This window comes from Macaca fascicularis, chromosome 7, assembly GCF_037993035.2.
Source record: "Macaca fascicularis isolate 582-1 chromosome 7, T2T-MFA8v1.1".
NCBI classification, from domain to species: Eukaryota; Metazoa; Chordata; class Mammalia; order Primates; family Cercopithecidae; genus Macaca; species Macaca fascicularis.
Genome location: NC_088381.1, coordinates 97747846 through 97764173, shown reverse-complemented (window position 1 = coordinate 97764173; position 16328 = coordinate 97747846). Strand labels below are relative to the sequence as shown.

Genomic DNA, 16328 nt, shown 5'->3' with positions numbered 1-16328 from the left:
CAACACCAAGGGGACGGTGCTAAAGCATTCATGAAAGATCCACCTCCATGATCCAATCGCCTCCATGATCCAGTCACTTCCTACCAGGCCCCACCTCCAACACTGGGTACTACAACTGAACACGTGATTTGAGTGGGAACGCATATCCAAACCATATCAGGCTGGCATAACAAAATGCCGAAGACCTGTTGGCTGCTATCATTTGAATGTGTCCCCCAAATTTCATGTGTTGGAAACTTAATGCTCAAATTTATGTGTTGATTGGAGGTAGGGCCTTTGGGAGGTAATTAGGATTAGATAAGATCATCAAAGTGGGGGTCCTCATGATGGGATTGGTAGTTTTATAAAATGAGGAAGCAGGAACTGAGCTGAAACATGCTCTTGCCCTCTCTTCACATCATGCCCTCTGCGATGTTATGATGCAGCAAGGAAGCCTTTACTAGTTTCCCACACCAAAATCTTGGACTTCCTAGCCTCCAGAAGTGTAAGAAATAAGTTTATTTTCTTTATAAATTGTCTAGTCTCATGTATTCAGTTATAACAACAGAAAATAGACAAAAACAGTGGCTGACGCAGCAAAATTTTATTTTCTCACAATTCTGGAGGCTGGAAGTCCAAGATAAAGGTGCTGGTAGGATCGGTTTCTGTGAGTCTTTCTCTTTGAACTGCAGATGGCCATCTTCTCGTCTTTGCACATGGTCCTCCTTCTGTGCACATCTTTCTGTGTGCCCTAAATTCCTCTTATAAGGACACCAGTCAGACTGGATTAGAGCCCACACCTAATGGCTTCATTTTAACTTCATTACCCCTTCAAATGCCCTATCTCCAAATGTAATCACATTCTGAGGTACTGAGGTTAGGGTTTCAACATATCAATTTTGGTAGGGATACAATTCAGTCCATAACATCCATATTCACAATTGTGACATTAAAAAAAAATAAATTCTGTATTTTTGTTTGTTTGATTTTTTTTTTTTTCTAGAGGCAGGGTCTCACTCTGTTGCCCATGCTAGAGAGCAGTGGCATGATCACAGCTAACTGTAATCTTGAACTTCTATGGCAGCTAAGATTATTTGGAAGTTTGAGGTGGGAGGATTACTTGAGCATAGGAGTTCAAGACTACAGGTGCATGCCACTACACCAATTAACTTTTTATTTTTTTGTAGAGACAGGATATTGCTGTGTTGCCCAGGTTGGTCTAGAACTCCTAGCCTCGAACAGTCTTTTCACCTTGACTTCCTAAAGTGCTGGGATTACAGGTATGAACCACCTTGCCCAACTAAATTCTGTATTTTTGAGATTAGGCTAAGAAGGCTATTTTATAATGCCTATAGGTTTAGTTTGACTAATACAGTACACGGGTATGAGTGTGTATGTTAGACATATTCATTCGAAAGAAGCTAGCCTTCTCTCGATTGTTGCAAAGCTGTGGGCTGCTAAAGTGTTCCACAGATATGCAATTTAACTACTTAAGTACATGGTTTGTTAGATATCAGACAGGCATAATTTGAAGATGAACCAAGCAAATGCTATAGGCCAAATAATTTTGTGTTGCTTAATTATTTTTAAACTATGCTAATTTAGGCAACTAAATTATTTTATCAATTATATCACTACTCAAGTCTATGACTTTGCAAGTTTAAAAAATAGATTTGATTGTTAAAATGAAAAGTTTTCATTTAACACAATTTTACTAGGCTTCACAAATCAGTTTTAAACATCCTTTTATTCCATCTGCTTTTGAACCATGTGCTGATGGTTTTTAAAGTGCTTAGCATTAAAAAGATTTGATTGGCACTTACATTTCTAGCCAATTAACAAAGGACTAGAAAAAAATGCGGTTGGGAGGAAAATTAAATGCAGTAAAGCTAATACCACTTTACAATTTCACTTGACAGTGATATTTCATCAAGTTAATTAATTTCTGTCATAATAAAATACAGTAAAAATATATATATACATATTCTATCACTTACTTTCTAGATATAGCATACATCACCGTTTTGATTTCTGACACCAGAACTGAACTGATATTCTCTTGGGGTGTCAAATTTGGTTTGAATATTCAAAAAAAATTTTTTTTGAATATTCATCTGCCTCTGGGGTTCAAGCAATTCTTCTGTCTCAAACTCCCAAGTAGTTGGGAGTACAGGAGTGTACCACCACGCCTGGCTAATTTTTGTATTTTTAGTAGAGACAGGGTTTCACCATATTGGTCAGGCTGGTCTCGAACTCCTGAACTCAGGTGATCCACCCACCTTGGCCTCCCAAAGTGCTGGGATTACAGGTATGAGCCACTGTGCCTGGAGAGAATATTCAATTTTTAAAAATCTACACAACGTCTTGATAATTAAAAAAATAATTTTCTAGATTTTATGTCATCTTAATGTGTTTCATAATTATGAATTCTTTGCAATTTCTTGCATCTTTAAATGACTGTATTTTAAGTCTTGAGACATAATCCTTGTTAGCACAGCCAATCCTTTCCACAATTTACTAGTCTTAATTTATATTTATTTCCTGCAACTGAATTTCTAAATCTTTGTTTCAGTTTACGATTATATTTTCTGACCAAGTAGCAGTGACCTTATTTGCAATTTCCAAGTATGCTAGCAAAAACCAAGAAAAAAGTAAATATTCAACCATAGGGAGTCACAGACCATATTGTAAAACACTCTGCAGCCTTCCCAAATGATGTTTTGGAAGAATATTTAATGACTTTGGAAAAATGCTTTGGTATATTAAGTTTAAAAATCAGATTACAAAACAATATTTATAATACGAGTCCACACATAACCTGTACATAGAAAAAATAAAGGAGGTTAGTATTAACACTGAATTGGGAGATTACAGATAATTTTTACTTTTTAATTTAGACTTGAGTTTTCCATATTTTCTAAATTAACATGTATTAGCTTTACAATCAGAAAGAGAACAATACATGTTATTACCCAAATAAAAACACCAGCCGAGGCGATTGATTTTTTTGGAAGCTAGGCCATTAAGTAATGCTGTCCATTTTGTGGAGGCATTTTAAGTTCTGGTCATTGACTTATTGAGTAAATGTTTATTGAACTATTATCAAATATGAGTACCTGTTCTATGCCAGATATAATACTTTGTTCTGGGGACACTTAAAGAGGGTTATGCAGACATAATTACAAAATGGTTCTACCAGGAATAGGATACAAGTAAAATCAATATTATAGGATAGGTGCTAGAGTAAAAGCCCTAAGAAAGTCCTATACCCAGATTAGGACAGGGGAGCTAACTATTTCAAGCAAGGCATACTGAGTCACACGAATCACAAGAATGGAACCTATCTGAGCCTCATTAACTTAGTCTCACAAGGATATGTCTGTCTGATTTACAGCTGATTTGTGTGACCTGAGCTTTTGTATAGGGTGGATATAAAATAAACCTGCCATCTTAAAACAAAAGTTTGCAAGTTTTGAATCTTTAAACTGTAGTTGAACAGTTTCATTTTAAAAGTACATTAATAAACATTAGCTATATTCCGGTGCTAAGGGATATAAAGGTCAGTGAAACAAGAGTCTTGTCCTTAGGAAGCCCAGAGTGTAAATCAAACGTTTGTCTATATCTTATACAGTATGAATATCTGTGATAATTGCATCTAAAATTTTTGCTAAAAATCAGACATTGAGAATTAAAAGCCACATTGTTTTCCTCTCTTGTTTTGGCTGTGAGGAGGCATAGAACTAAATGTTATATCAGGAATCGTGCTCATTATTACAGATATTTGTGGTAGTTGTTTTGATACAAATTTTCTGTGCATAAAAATGGTTTTCTTGTTTCTGAGAAGAACACAGATGATAAATCATAAATGAAAACTACATAAAATCTTTGGTTATTTAATTATATAGTATTTAGAATTCTATTTTAAAGCAAAGAAAATATGTTTGGTAAAAGAAAAAAAGTTAAATGCATTTTCCTCACTGACAGTTTAAATTGTTTTGTTTCTTGACAGCAGGTAGAATTTACTTAAATAAGTGACTTTTATTTTTTATTTTTTAATTTTTTAGATGGAGTTTCACTCTTGTCGCCCAGGCTAGAGTACAGTGGTGGGATCTCGGCCCACTGCACCCTCCACTTCCCTGGTTCAAATGATTCTTCTGCCTCAGCCTCCCAAGTAGCTGGGATTATAGGCACTCGCCACCACGCCCGGCTAAATGTTGTATTTTTAGCAGAGACAGGTTTTTACCACTTTGGCCAGGCTAGTCTTGAACTGACCTCCCAAAGTGCTGAGATTACAGGTGTGAGCCATTGCACCCGGCCAAATAAGTGATTTTTTAGAAGTCCAATTTGGAAGGTCAAATCTAGATGAACATGTATGAAAGAAAAAATAAAGAGAGAAGACCAAGATGTTCTGAGCATTGATAGAACTGCTGTTGCACAGACAGACTAACAAGCATTCAAATCCAATTATCGACACTTGTCAACTTTGGCATTCAATCGGAGCAGCAAAGTGCAAAGGTTAGGGACCCTAGAATGTTCTTCTTCATCTAAAAGAGTAAGAAAAGTACATAGTCCTTTTCTTGAATACACTGTGAAACAAATCTAAAATGTTATGCTTTTTTCAGTTTATGAGGACTTAAGTTTTCCTGGATACTCTAGATGACTGAATGATTAAATAAAACAAAATGTATTTATAAAAATACATAATACTATATTAATATAGAAAGACTTTATATAGTTAAAATAGATATAAAATCTTTAACTCATGAAGTAAATACTCTATTTATAGATGTATAGAGCAGAGCTTTTTAGTTCAAATACATATGAGATTAAATAATTATATTTTTAAAAAGTAATGTAAGACAAAGAAGTTCAGTGTGCTTACAACATAAATAATTTTTGGGATTGTATGTTTGAGGATAAGAATTAGTAAAGAGAATGCAGATGATGATTAAATAAAATATAATTTCAATTCCATGTAAATGATCTTATTTTAATTATGTAGACTTTTATCCTAGTGGAATATGCATATTATAGTAATAAGTGAATTTTAGAAATAATGCCATTTAAAATTTTCCTAAGCCAAGAAAAGCAAATTATTTTTTCTTAAGCTATTAAAAACTATTTTTCCCTGGTTATGTCACCAAGAAATAAATCTTCCAGATTCTTTCCCTTAAAAATTTGTATTTTCCAAATCAAGCAACAGAAACCACACACAAGAAATTTCAGCTCAAAAATATTTTTTCCAGGAAGAAACCCAAAAGCAACTTTGAATTAATTGTACCTCCTTTATTCTGTTTCATTAAATTTTCAAAATTTAGTCATTGTTTTTAGTAAAACACACTGAATAAAAAATGTAAAGTCTCATAAAATGACATGTATTAAAGAGAATAAAGTAGCTTACAGAATAATATCAACAAATGGGATATACTGATATTCATACTAGAAGATGTCTCGCTATGACACTCACCCAGTGAGAATGGAGGAAAGTTTGTATTTCAGGAACCAATGGGCCTTGAAAATATGATTAGAAAAACTGCATCTTTATAAAACATAAATGTACTGCTGGTAATGGTTTCTGAATTTGAATGTTGGATTGACTTAGTAAAAGCCAATGTGCACAATTAGAGTTGGCAACTCTAAGCAATAGCCTTCTGGGTATACCGAAGTTGAAGGAAAAAGTGTTAAAAGTGGTGATTTCATTCTGTTTTCTACAGGGAACCTAAGCAAATTTTATGATACCTTGGAACCAGCAGACTTTAGTTCTTATAAGAATAGCAGAGTTTTTACTGTCTAGGATGGAATGATATTTAGGAAATCAAGTCTTACCAAAAAACATAATATAACATAAAAAGGCAAATGTAGGTAGGTATTTTGGATGTGCATAAAAAGCATATGGTTAAAATCATCAACGTTTTGGACAAAAGAATTTAAAGTTTACTCATGCCTTTAAAAGTTAGAGAAATATAGTTTGAAGAAACTATTAACAGCAGCACTTCTTTTTTACATTTTTTAAATAAAGATGTAATTTGTTCAATCCTCTTCTCAAGGCCCATTAGTTCCAGGGATACTAACTTTTCCTTCATTCTCCCTTCTTGTAAAGACTTAAACACTGGTAGCTGGATTTATTCTTTCAGCCTGTTGATGAACATAAGCAGATAAAAATGTCTTCCAATAGTGAAGACAACCAAAATAGTTCAATTTTGGTTGAAATTCAGAAAAAACAAATGTCTGTAATGTTCTCCTCCAATTTGAAGTTAGAATAGCAAGTAATATAACAACATTTATTTTAGTTAACTCATGCCTGCTTTTAGGAACACTTTTAATTCATAATTGTTCATGAACCATTTGTTTAAATAATCTGATTTAGAATTTTGCTGATTATTGATGCTAAACTCACTGGTCTACATTTTGAAATCTTTCTGAAAATCAAGATATTTGCTTCTCTCCAAGCACACTTTAAGATATTTGCAATACATCCATCAGTACAGTCTTGTGATTATTTTAATGCTCATCTCCTATTTAGACAATGTGTGACCATCTTTTCACTTATTTTGAGCTTCAGTTTTCTTTTAACCATCTTTTTACATCCTTTTATCTTGCTAGAGAAACCAAGCAAAATGGAGTTAGGCTTGCTTTCTCTGTTGTTTTAACATTATAATAAGTAATGTGGCTGGCAGAAATGATGTTTGGACTAATATAGTTGATAATAGCTAGCATTTTTGGGATGATTAATGTGTGGCAGGCACTGTGTTGTGTGCTTTTATATACACTAAATCATTTAATGTTCACAACTCTTGAGTAGTGTAATTTTTTACTTTACAAATGAGGTGACTGTGGCTCCAGCCACAGTTAGTGTAGATGGTTAGGTGAGAAACCAGCCATCTCTCCTCTGAGCCACAACACTAATAAGTGGCAGATGTAGCATCAAAATTAGATCAGTCTTTTCCCCAGAGCTCATTCACATCCCACCACACTAAAGAATTTCAGGTTTGTTAGCAATGGGAACTTTTATTTTCAAACATTTGTGGGACCCTGGTATATTAACAAATGAAAGGAGAGCTGCTTGGTTGAAAGTGAGGCAGGATGTCTAACTGTACCCATTAGGGTCTAGAGAGAACCCTAAGTCCTTCATAAGAAGCAGGTCATAAGCCCTTGTTCCATAACATAACATAAAATTTCCCAAGAGCACCGTTAATATATAACATAGACTTATTAAAGCTAATTGATTGTTTTTAGCTTATAATAATTTCTATTTACTCTTGTTCATATTCCCATCTCTATTTTTGTTCATTTTTTTGGCCTGTTCATACTCATCCAAAACTTGAGGTGTAGTCACACTGGTTTCTGCATTTATTCCTCACCTGGATCATTTGTGATTTTATAGTTGAAAGCTTTTCTTCAAGGGCCTCCTGTCCTTTTGGGGTCTCTGACTCTAGGATCATACACAGAAATTTGGCTTCTTTCTTTCCTTCTCTTTCTTTTCTTTCTTTATTTTTATTTTTTTTTTGGGGGGGGGAATGGAGTCTTGCTCTGTTACCCAGGCTGGAGTGCAGTGGCATGGTCTTGGCTCACTGCAACCTCCACCTCCCGGGTTCATGTGATTCTCCTGCCTCAGCCTCCCAAGTAGCTGGGATTACAGGTGCCTGACACAACGCCCTGCTAATTTTTTGTATTTTTGTTAGAGTCAGGGTTTCACCATGTTGGCCAGACTGGTCTCGAACTCCTGACCTCGTGATCCATCTGCCTTGGCCTCTCAAAGTGCTAGGATTATAAGCATGAGCCACTGCGTCTGGCTGAAATTTGGTTTCTTAAAGAATGAATTAGTTTTTCTTCGTGGTGAAAAATTAAGTTAACGAGTTTACCTTCTTTCCTTTTATTGTCCATGAAACCATCAGCAAGATAAGGCAGCCTTTTGTCACAAAATCAGGTTTTAGCAGAAGAGTTTTGGTAGGTGTCTGTGGTTGATGTCTCCATTTGGAGACATCTTATTTTTCTTTTGTGCCATTATCCTTATTTAACCTGGTCTGATGAACAATTATAGTTGAACATTCTAAAGCAAGTAAACAACAATAAATTTTTAAATCATATAGTCACCCATCTATCCATCTTTATCTTCATGCACATAACATCCAGTGCTCATTAATATATAAAGGAAGCATATACTGGAACCATACTTTCTCCTTCAAATCTCTGATTTCCACATTGGTATATAATTTCTGTAATCCTCAATTTCTTAAGCTGGCAAATGTTTGGACTAGGGGATATGATCCTTTCAGTCACAGATTTACACTTTTTTGTTTTTTTAACTCACTTTTCTTTCTCTGCTGTCCATTTAATTTGGACAAAGCATATAGTGAGTGAGGCTGAGTGCCACTCAAATAAGGTTATTCTCAGCCCTCTTTCTGATTATTGTGAATTATTGTATATTTCCAAAATGACTTGAACATACAACTATCTTTTGAAGACAACCTAACAAGATTAACATTCATCTTTGAAAATGGTTGGAAGTACCTCCACATACCTCTGCATACCCTTGCAGGTCCACATCACTTTTATGTGAAGTCGTGATTAGGGCGTGAAACTTTCTCCTTTTTTTTCTTTTCTTTCCTTTTTTTTAAAATTTGAGACGGAGTCTTAACACCGTTGCCTGGGCTGGAGTGCAATGGCGCGATCTTGACTCACTGCAACCTCTGCCTCCCGGGTTCAAGCGATTCTGCTGCCTCAGCCTCCCGAGTAGCTGGGATTACAGGTGCCCGCCACCACACCTGGCTAATTTTTTGTATTTTTAGTAGAGACGGGGTTTCACTATGTTGGCCAGGCTGGTCTCGAACTCCTGACCTCATGATCTGCCTGCCTCAGCCTCCCAAAGTGCTGGGATTACAGGTGAGCCACTGCACCCGGTCTAGGGCGTGAAACTTTCTTACCCTTGCAGGTCCACATCACTTTTATGTGGAGTCTTGATTAGGGCGTGAAACTTTCTTTCCAAAGTTGTGCTCCCAGTCACTGCTAGTAGTCCATTATTCCTGTCTTGTTAGCCAGGATTAAAAAATGAAAGCCCATTTCATGAATATAATTCATATAAGCTACTATTCACTTTCTATATCCTCTTTTCTTTTCCAAAATTAAAACATCCAGAAGAGATTAAAACCAGATTTTCCCAAATCCTTCAAGTTTTCTTTTTTTTTTTTTTTGAGGCGGAGTCTCGCTCTGTCGCCCAGGCTGGAGTGCAGTGGCCGGATCTCGGCTCACTGCAAGCTCCGCCTCCCGGATTTACGCCATTCTCCTGCCTCAGCCTCCTGAGTAGCTGGGACTACAGGCGCCCGCCACCTTGCCCGGCTAGTTTTTTTGTATTTTTTAGTAGAGACGGGGTTTCACTGTGTTAGCCAGGATGGTCACGATCTCCTGACCTCGTGATCCGCCCGTCTCGGCCTCCCAAAGTGCTGGGATTACAGGCTTGAGCCACCGCGCCCGGCCCATCCTTCAAGTTTTCTATGTACAATTTCAAAGTTGCCAGAGATATACACCAGATTTGTTATAGATATTATCTGTTTATTCATTCCCTTGTCATTTAGCAAAAGTGAGTAGCAAGTGGAAAACTGTTAGATTTCAGGTGCCTACAATAGAAATTGCAATAACCAACTCCATGGGAATTTTCTGCTTGCGATGGGGAGGTCTGGTGGATATTTTTTTTTTTTTTTTTTGCTTTTCTTCTTGCTTTTCTTTATTTACTCTTTTGCATTCAGTAATATTTCACCTTCTTAAAGTTAATTCTCTAGGTCATCTTTAGAATTCCTTCTCCTGTTTCCTTCTCAATTATTTCCAACACCCTACATGAATCTTTCATACTATTGATAAATCATAGTCTAAAAAGGAGTTATTCATACAGTTTTTTTAAGTTCCTCTAAGTCTCATAACTGATAAGTGCTTTAAGCTGTTTCTCTCTAGAGTTCTCATCTAATCTCACATTGAAATGCCTTCTGCACACTGAGAAGATTTCTAAATGTATTTCTGGCCCTCTTCTCTTTTCTGGACGCTGGACCCATCCAGCTCTAGTTGTTATTTCTAAGTTGAATAGATAGCAGCATATCAAACTCAACATGGTCAAAGTAGAAATCTTATTTCTCCCTGAACTTGCTCACTCTGTATCTTCTGTCTCAATTATTGGTACCACCATCAGTCAAATTGCTCAGAAACTTGGGAGTCTTTTGTGACACCCTTGTTCTGTCACTCCTTGTAAATGTCTCTGATTCATTCAGCAAGAACTTCCGCTAACATACAGCCTGCAGTTTTCCATCTCTTAGCATCTCTTCTACAACCATAGGAGTCTAACCCATGTTTCTAGACTGAAAAACAGCAAGTCTCCTACCTAGTGTCTCCACTTTTACTCTTTTCTATTATAATCCACACAAAATCCAGACAGTAATCTTTTAAAACATGCTATTTAATCTTATTATTCCCTGCTTTAAAACCTTCCATAGGGTTGGCAGTGCACTGAGAATTAAAATAAAAACACTTTACTATGGCTTTCAAGACTCCTGGTAACCTGGCTTCTATTAGCTCTCCCACCTCATTTCATGCACTTGCCCCTCTTTTCCTATGCCTTGAAAATGTTAAATACATTTCTGTGTTAGAGTCTTTGCACTCTGTTACCTGTGCCTACAACGTTATTCCCCCAGTTCTTCTGAAGTTTACCCTTTCTATCATCCAGATTTTGGCTCAAATGTAAACTTCTCAGTGAAGTCTTCTCTCATTCCCAGTCCAAAGCAGTGCCCATTTCTTCACCCCCTCCTCCCACAAATCACTGTCTTCACCACTGGGTTTAAAAAATTTATTGCAATTATGAATATTAGAAATAATATCATTTGTGGTTTTACTCCATCCCCCCTCCCCTTTTCACTGTGATCTTTTTAGGGCAAGGACCACCTGTCTTCACAGCTGTACAACTGGTGCCAGTACAGTGCCTGAAACAGAGAAGTCCTCAACATGTAGCTGTGATATCTATAAAACATGAATGTCTTCAGCTCTCTAGAATCTCACGTGAAACTAGCTTTTTGTAAGTCTCTTGTAAACTGACCAGCAAGCTTTTTTTTTTTTTTTTATAATAGAAAAACTGTAGAATATTGACTTTATTCTGATTTGAAAGAAAATGGAAGTATAGTTTTGGACATTTAAAAGAAAAAAACCTCCTACAGAATGCAGAAAGGCATTTCATCAAGAAAAATTCCACCGTTCTCCTAGATTAGCTGAATCTAGAACATTAGGAAAATTACCTACCTGTATCATGGATGAAGAGGACCACCTCATAAGTAACCACGCAGGGAAAATGTAAACACAGGTAGACCTTATCAAACCATCAAATTCAGAGAATAAATTCAAGTCTCTTCAATGTAGTTGTGCAGCCTTGCAGTGTTGAGGCTCCATTACTGACCCTGGGAACACCGTTCTAAAGGAAGCCACCTTGCAATATCTTAGGCCACAGGCAGAAGACAATAAATAAATAAATAAATAAATAAATATATCAGAACAAAATAAACTATACAAAATACAAAATGTTTGCTTAGGTATGTATGTGTGTACTTAAGCAGGGGAAGGGGAAAGTCTAGGGAAGTGGAGAAGAGAGAGGCAGCGCTGACTACATAATCTGCGTGGCCCATTGCAAAATACAAATGTAAGACTCCTTGGTTAAAAATTATGAAGAACGAAACAGCGACAGCAGACTATTGTTCCAGAACATTAAACCAAACACGGGTCTTATGAGCTGTGGCCTATACAACTGCACAGTCGCACACCCATGAAGCCCACCCTGGTGGGAGGAGAGAATTAGAATTCATCTCCAACGAATGTAAAACAATCCCTACCCTGCCAAAACAACAAAAATAAACGATCCAAATTAGGGCAGGTTGTGAACAATCCTGATGGCTGTGCTTGTGATCATGGTGGCGGGGCTGAGGTGGGAGCACTGCTCCTATATAACAGACTTTAGAGGAGAAGGAAAATAGTTTCTGAAGCTCCAAAGGAGAAACTTCAGGCGCAAAGAATAAGGTAAAGGAAAGGAAACCGCGTCAGACCCTCCTCCTGCCCTTGGGCAGTCAATGCCTTTTCTTTCCAAAGCGACCCTCTCTTTAGATCACTGTGTATATCCGGTGCCTTAGGAGCTGGGGTGGAGTAGGTAGGGTTGGCTGTAATGGCGTGTCAGAGCGACAAAAAGGGTAGGGACAAGTTTAAATCCCTTTCTGTGGATTGGCTTCTACCCTCTTTGGCAACAAACCCCAGGGCTCCCAGAGGGGCCTGGATGTAAGTGGTTTCCGGATGACCCATCCTCCCTTGACCCTCCAAAGGTAAGACCCGAGGGGAACCGCTGTGATCAGCATTCTTGAATTCCTCAAAAGTCACCTCACTTGTAGAAGTGCGTAGTCCTCGAGCATTTGGAAGAGGTGGCAGGGACCGTGGGGCCCGGGAAGTTCGCGACCCCAGGAAGCGGGTGTGAGGAGGTGCGCCCCATCCACTCCGTCCGCAGTCGGGGCAGCGGGACCCGCGAGGACTGGAGTCCCTGCAGGGAGGGAAGGGCCGCTCCTGCCGAGGCGGCTCCGAGCCCCGCCACTCGGTCCTATCCCGGCTCGCGGAGGCTCAGGCCTCGGGAACTGCGGGCGGAGGGGGCGGCGACCGGGCACCCTGCGGCCACTGCTCCTGCGACTCCCGCGCCCGCCGGGTGGTGGCTCCGCAGTGCCCGCCCCCAGCTCCCCTTCCCCGCCCCTCACGCCCCCGCCCGGCGCTCTGGCCGCGCCGACCCGCCGCCCCGTCCTTCCGAGCGCGCCAGGCGGCAGCTTCTTGGCGGCGGCGGCGGCACCTCCCCCGCGCCGGCGGCCCCGCGCCGGCGGCCGCGCTCCGGGCCGCAGAGTCCTCCCGCCTCGGCCATTTTCCCTCCTCCCCATCTCCTCCCCTCAGTCCACTCCCCTCCTGATCCTCATCCCCTCGCCCTCCCCCCGCGCGGGGACTTTTCCGGAAAGTTTTTATTTTCCGTCTCGGCTCTCGGAGAAAGAAGCTCCTGGTTCAGCCGCTGCAAAACTTTTCGGCTGCCGCGCCGCCGGCCCCCGCCCTCGGCTGCCCGGCCCCGCGCCCCGCTGAGCGATGAGCGCCCCTCCGGTCCTGCGGCCGCCCAGCCCCCTGCTGCCCGTGGCGGCAGCCGCTGCGGCAGCTGCCGCCGCACTGGTCCCAGGGTCCGGGCCCGGGCCCGCGCCTTTCTTGGCTCCCGTCGCGGCCCCGGTCGGGGGCATCTCGTTCCATCTGCAGATCGGCCTGAGCCGTGAGCCAGTGCTGCTGCTGCAGGACTCGTCTGGGGACTACAGCCTGGCGCACGTCCGCGAGATGGCTTGCTCCATCGTCGACCAGAAGGTAAGTCGCCGCGCCGCTGCCAGCCCGGCGCCTCCCCGCGGCGCAGGGGGCGCTGCCCAGCTGGCCCTCTCTGCGCCAACTTTCCGGCTCCCGGGGCTCGGCCGGCGGCCAGCCTCGTCGGCGCTCTGGAAGCGACTGGCCTCGCCGCGGCTGGACGCCTGCAGCCCGAGGCACTGCGCTCGCTGTTGCTCATCCTCCTCTCGCCCCATCTTCCTCTATTCACCGATTTGTCTCCAGTCCGCCTACTCCTCACCCATTTCCATCCTTCTCATGACAATTTCCAGGTATCTTGCCCTTTCCTCGCCGCGCCCCTCCTTGTCCTTGAGACTTCCCAGTTTTCTTCTCCTCTGTCCCCTTCCCCTATGGACCCTGGACCAGCGCATTCCTGGTGCCGGAATCCTACTTCCTGCACCAGAGTGCCCCTGGAATGGCCTGGAGACAAGAAATTTCTCACCTGTCAGCTAAACTGACCAGGACTGCAGCTACCCAAGGCCCTGTCATCTTTTAGTTCCACCTCTGTATGAACATGGAAACACATTTTCCAACGACAAAACCTGAAAGTTGCAACCTTCCTATTTTTCATTCCCGGGATGCTGATAGTAGGACGTTGAAGTGGTGGGGGTGATGTCCAGGAACATCCCAAGGCTGGCTGTGCCCTTAAGTTTGAGGCTGTGGGGCTCTGGACAGCGGCCACTCAAGGCAGGTTGGAAGAAGGGCCGTTATCTGGGGCCAGGCCACCCCCGGAGGAGACTCAGTCCAGCCACCACTGTTTACAGTTGCAATTTGGATTTTCAGGTTGCCTCTGGAGCTATCCAGAGGGATGTTGCATGGAAGGGGGTGATACAGATGTGAGGGAGAGGGGACCATGGCGCCAGTCTTCTTAGTGTAAACAGCCAGCGTTTCAGGGGGTGGAGACAGAGGTCTCTAAAGGTGCTGAATTTTTCAGCCCTGGAGGACTGGCTAGCACTCCTTTTGCTTTCCAATTATCACTTGAATAATCATGAATTGCTTTCTTTAAACTATGTGTAACAGAGTTTGCTAAACCTTGAGGGTTGTGAGTTGCGGCACTGAGCACAGGGATGTTAAAAGCCCCAGGTGGAAAAAAATAACCGATCTAGAAAGTTGTGAAAGTTCTAGACTAAGGTAACAATGAGTGCCAGGAATTTATTTATGGAACTTTACTTTTATATTACGGGTAATGTCAACTGTTTGCAACTTCGAAGAAAATGACACATTTTGTCTAATGCTGATGCAAGTCATATCATGCTCCTTTTCCACATCAGTATTGTGGAATGTCTATTGTGGGTAAGCAGGAGCACTCTTCTAGGCACTGTGAAAGCCTTGTATACAACCCTCTCCATTTGGATGCAGACCAGTTAATTAAACAGCAATGCTTCATAACCACATATACAATGTACAATAAAATTTCTCAAAAAGCAAAGGTAATTCTGTACAATTTTAACTTTTCTAAATTCTAAAGCAAGTGATGTAGTGTCAGAGAATATTCAAATTGGGTCAAAGTAATATTGATAGACTTTGTTTTGACCAGCTTGAATTCTCCCTCCTCCCCGCCCCCAACTTCCTTATGGAGTTCAGGATGGAGAGACTGATCCATGGCTCAAGAGGTTTGGTAGTGGGATTTTAAAATGGAGGGTGAATTCCAGGTGTCTTGGAAGCTACCAAGAGGCGTGTTACATGGAGAGAGTGAGATGAGAGCAGAGGGAGAGGGACAGCAAGCACTTACGGAATGCAGCAGGCCTGAAGGTGGTGGCTGGGGTCTTTAAGGGAAGTACAGTTATGAAAAGGCCTTGAATTAAACTCAAATTGCGAGAAGCCTCAGTAATCTTTTCACAGCGACATCATACCAAGGACATCTGAAACATGGATTTGCTGTGTGGAGGTTTTAGAATGCCAAAAATGTTATGGCAGAAAGAGCACCAGAGTTCAGTCATGAGCAGTTGGAACATGAGCCAAGACTCTTGGGGGAGAGACCGGGAGAAATACTGGAAAGAGAAAACCATCAGCCCTGATAGGTGACTGATTTATAAGGGGAATCCTTTCCTTTTGTATTTGTTTTGGTAGTTTCTTCTGTCTCTCAAAGAAGTTTGAAAAGTTTGACTGTTTGGGATAGTTAAGGTAAAGATCTAACTGATTTTTTTTTTTTAAGGTTATAAAAAAGTTGGGGTTAGATTTATATATGTGAACTTGAGGCTTATTTATATACAGAATACTGTAAATAAATATATACTAGGTAGTGTTTCTGGACAGAGGACTTTTTCAATTTCTCTATCATCTGTCATCTCTTTCAGAATATATTGCTATCCCAGCAGAAACAAAATTAAGACAGCTGAAGGTCCATCACAGGATACAGGGATCTCTGTGTGTTGTGACAGTAGGAATGGCAGAGTGTCAGTGTGGAGTTAAAGAAGTGGGAGGGAGTTCTTTTGTCTTTCATTTCAGTTTTTTTTTGAAGTCCTTTATGAGGATGTCAGCTATGAGGAAGGATGACAGGAGTTTGGGGAGTGGATGTTTCAGGAGAAAGCAGAGGATTTGAAATCATTTACAATTTACTATGTGGGCTGGAGTCATATGAAACTTACAGCAGAAGGTTCTCCTGATCTTTCTGAGTCTTCCACATCTGTTGCCTTAAATGTGTTAAGAAGTTTTTCATTCACTTTGTTCAGGAGCTCCCTAAATACTAACATAGATCATATGAGCATTGGAAATACTAGCTGACAGTTTCAGTAACATCATAGGACATTTCCTTTGAGATGAGCAACTGAGGTGTACAAGGCTGTGTAAGTTTCCCTGAGAAACTCACCTCTAAATTATTATTGTTATTATTTAGAATTTAGAGTATAGTTGTTCTCTATGTAGCAGACAAAATTGTACTTGAAACACTGTGATGGCATTTCAACAAAAAATATTTACTTAAAATAACGTACCCTAAGTATATA

At 40.6% G+C, this 16328-nt stretch overlaps 2 protein-coding genes across 6 annotated transcripts in view; one reads left to right on the top strand and one right to left on the bottom strand.

Moving 5' to 3' along the window:
- Window positions 1-9150: 9150 nt before the first annotated feature.
- On the bottom strand, window positions 9151-12926 carry LOC141407393 (uncharacterized). Its single transcript, XM_073998504.1, has 2 exons — window positions 12373-12926; window positions 9151-11446 (listed from the first exon to the last, which is right to left on the bottom strand). Exons 1-2 carry the CDS (start codon window positions 12909-12911, stop codon window positions 11362-11364), a joined length of 624 nt encoding a protein of 207 aa, XP_073854605.1. The 5' UTR covers window positions 12912-12926; the 3' UTR covers window positions 9151-11361.
- The window catches only part of PRKD1 (protein kinase D1), a 366404-nt gene continuing 362184 nt past the window's right edge, over window positions 12109-16328 (top strand). For 3 of the 5 annotated variants that reach the window (XM_005561009.4, XM_005561008.4, XM_073998502.1), the window contains exon 1: window positions 12751-13371. In XM_005561009.4, coding sequence (XP_005561066.1) covers window positions 13108-13371 — 264 coding nt within the window. In that variant the 5' untranslated portion in view covers window positions 12751-13107. Of the gene's footprint in view, window positions 12318-12750; window positions 13372-16328 lie in introns of those variants that run through there. The other 2 variants (XM_065548683.1, XM_065548684.1) reach the window with 2 other exon arrangements.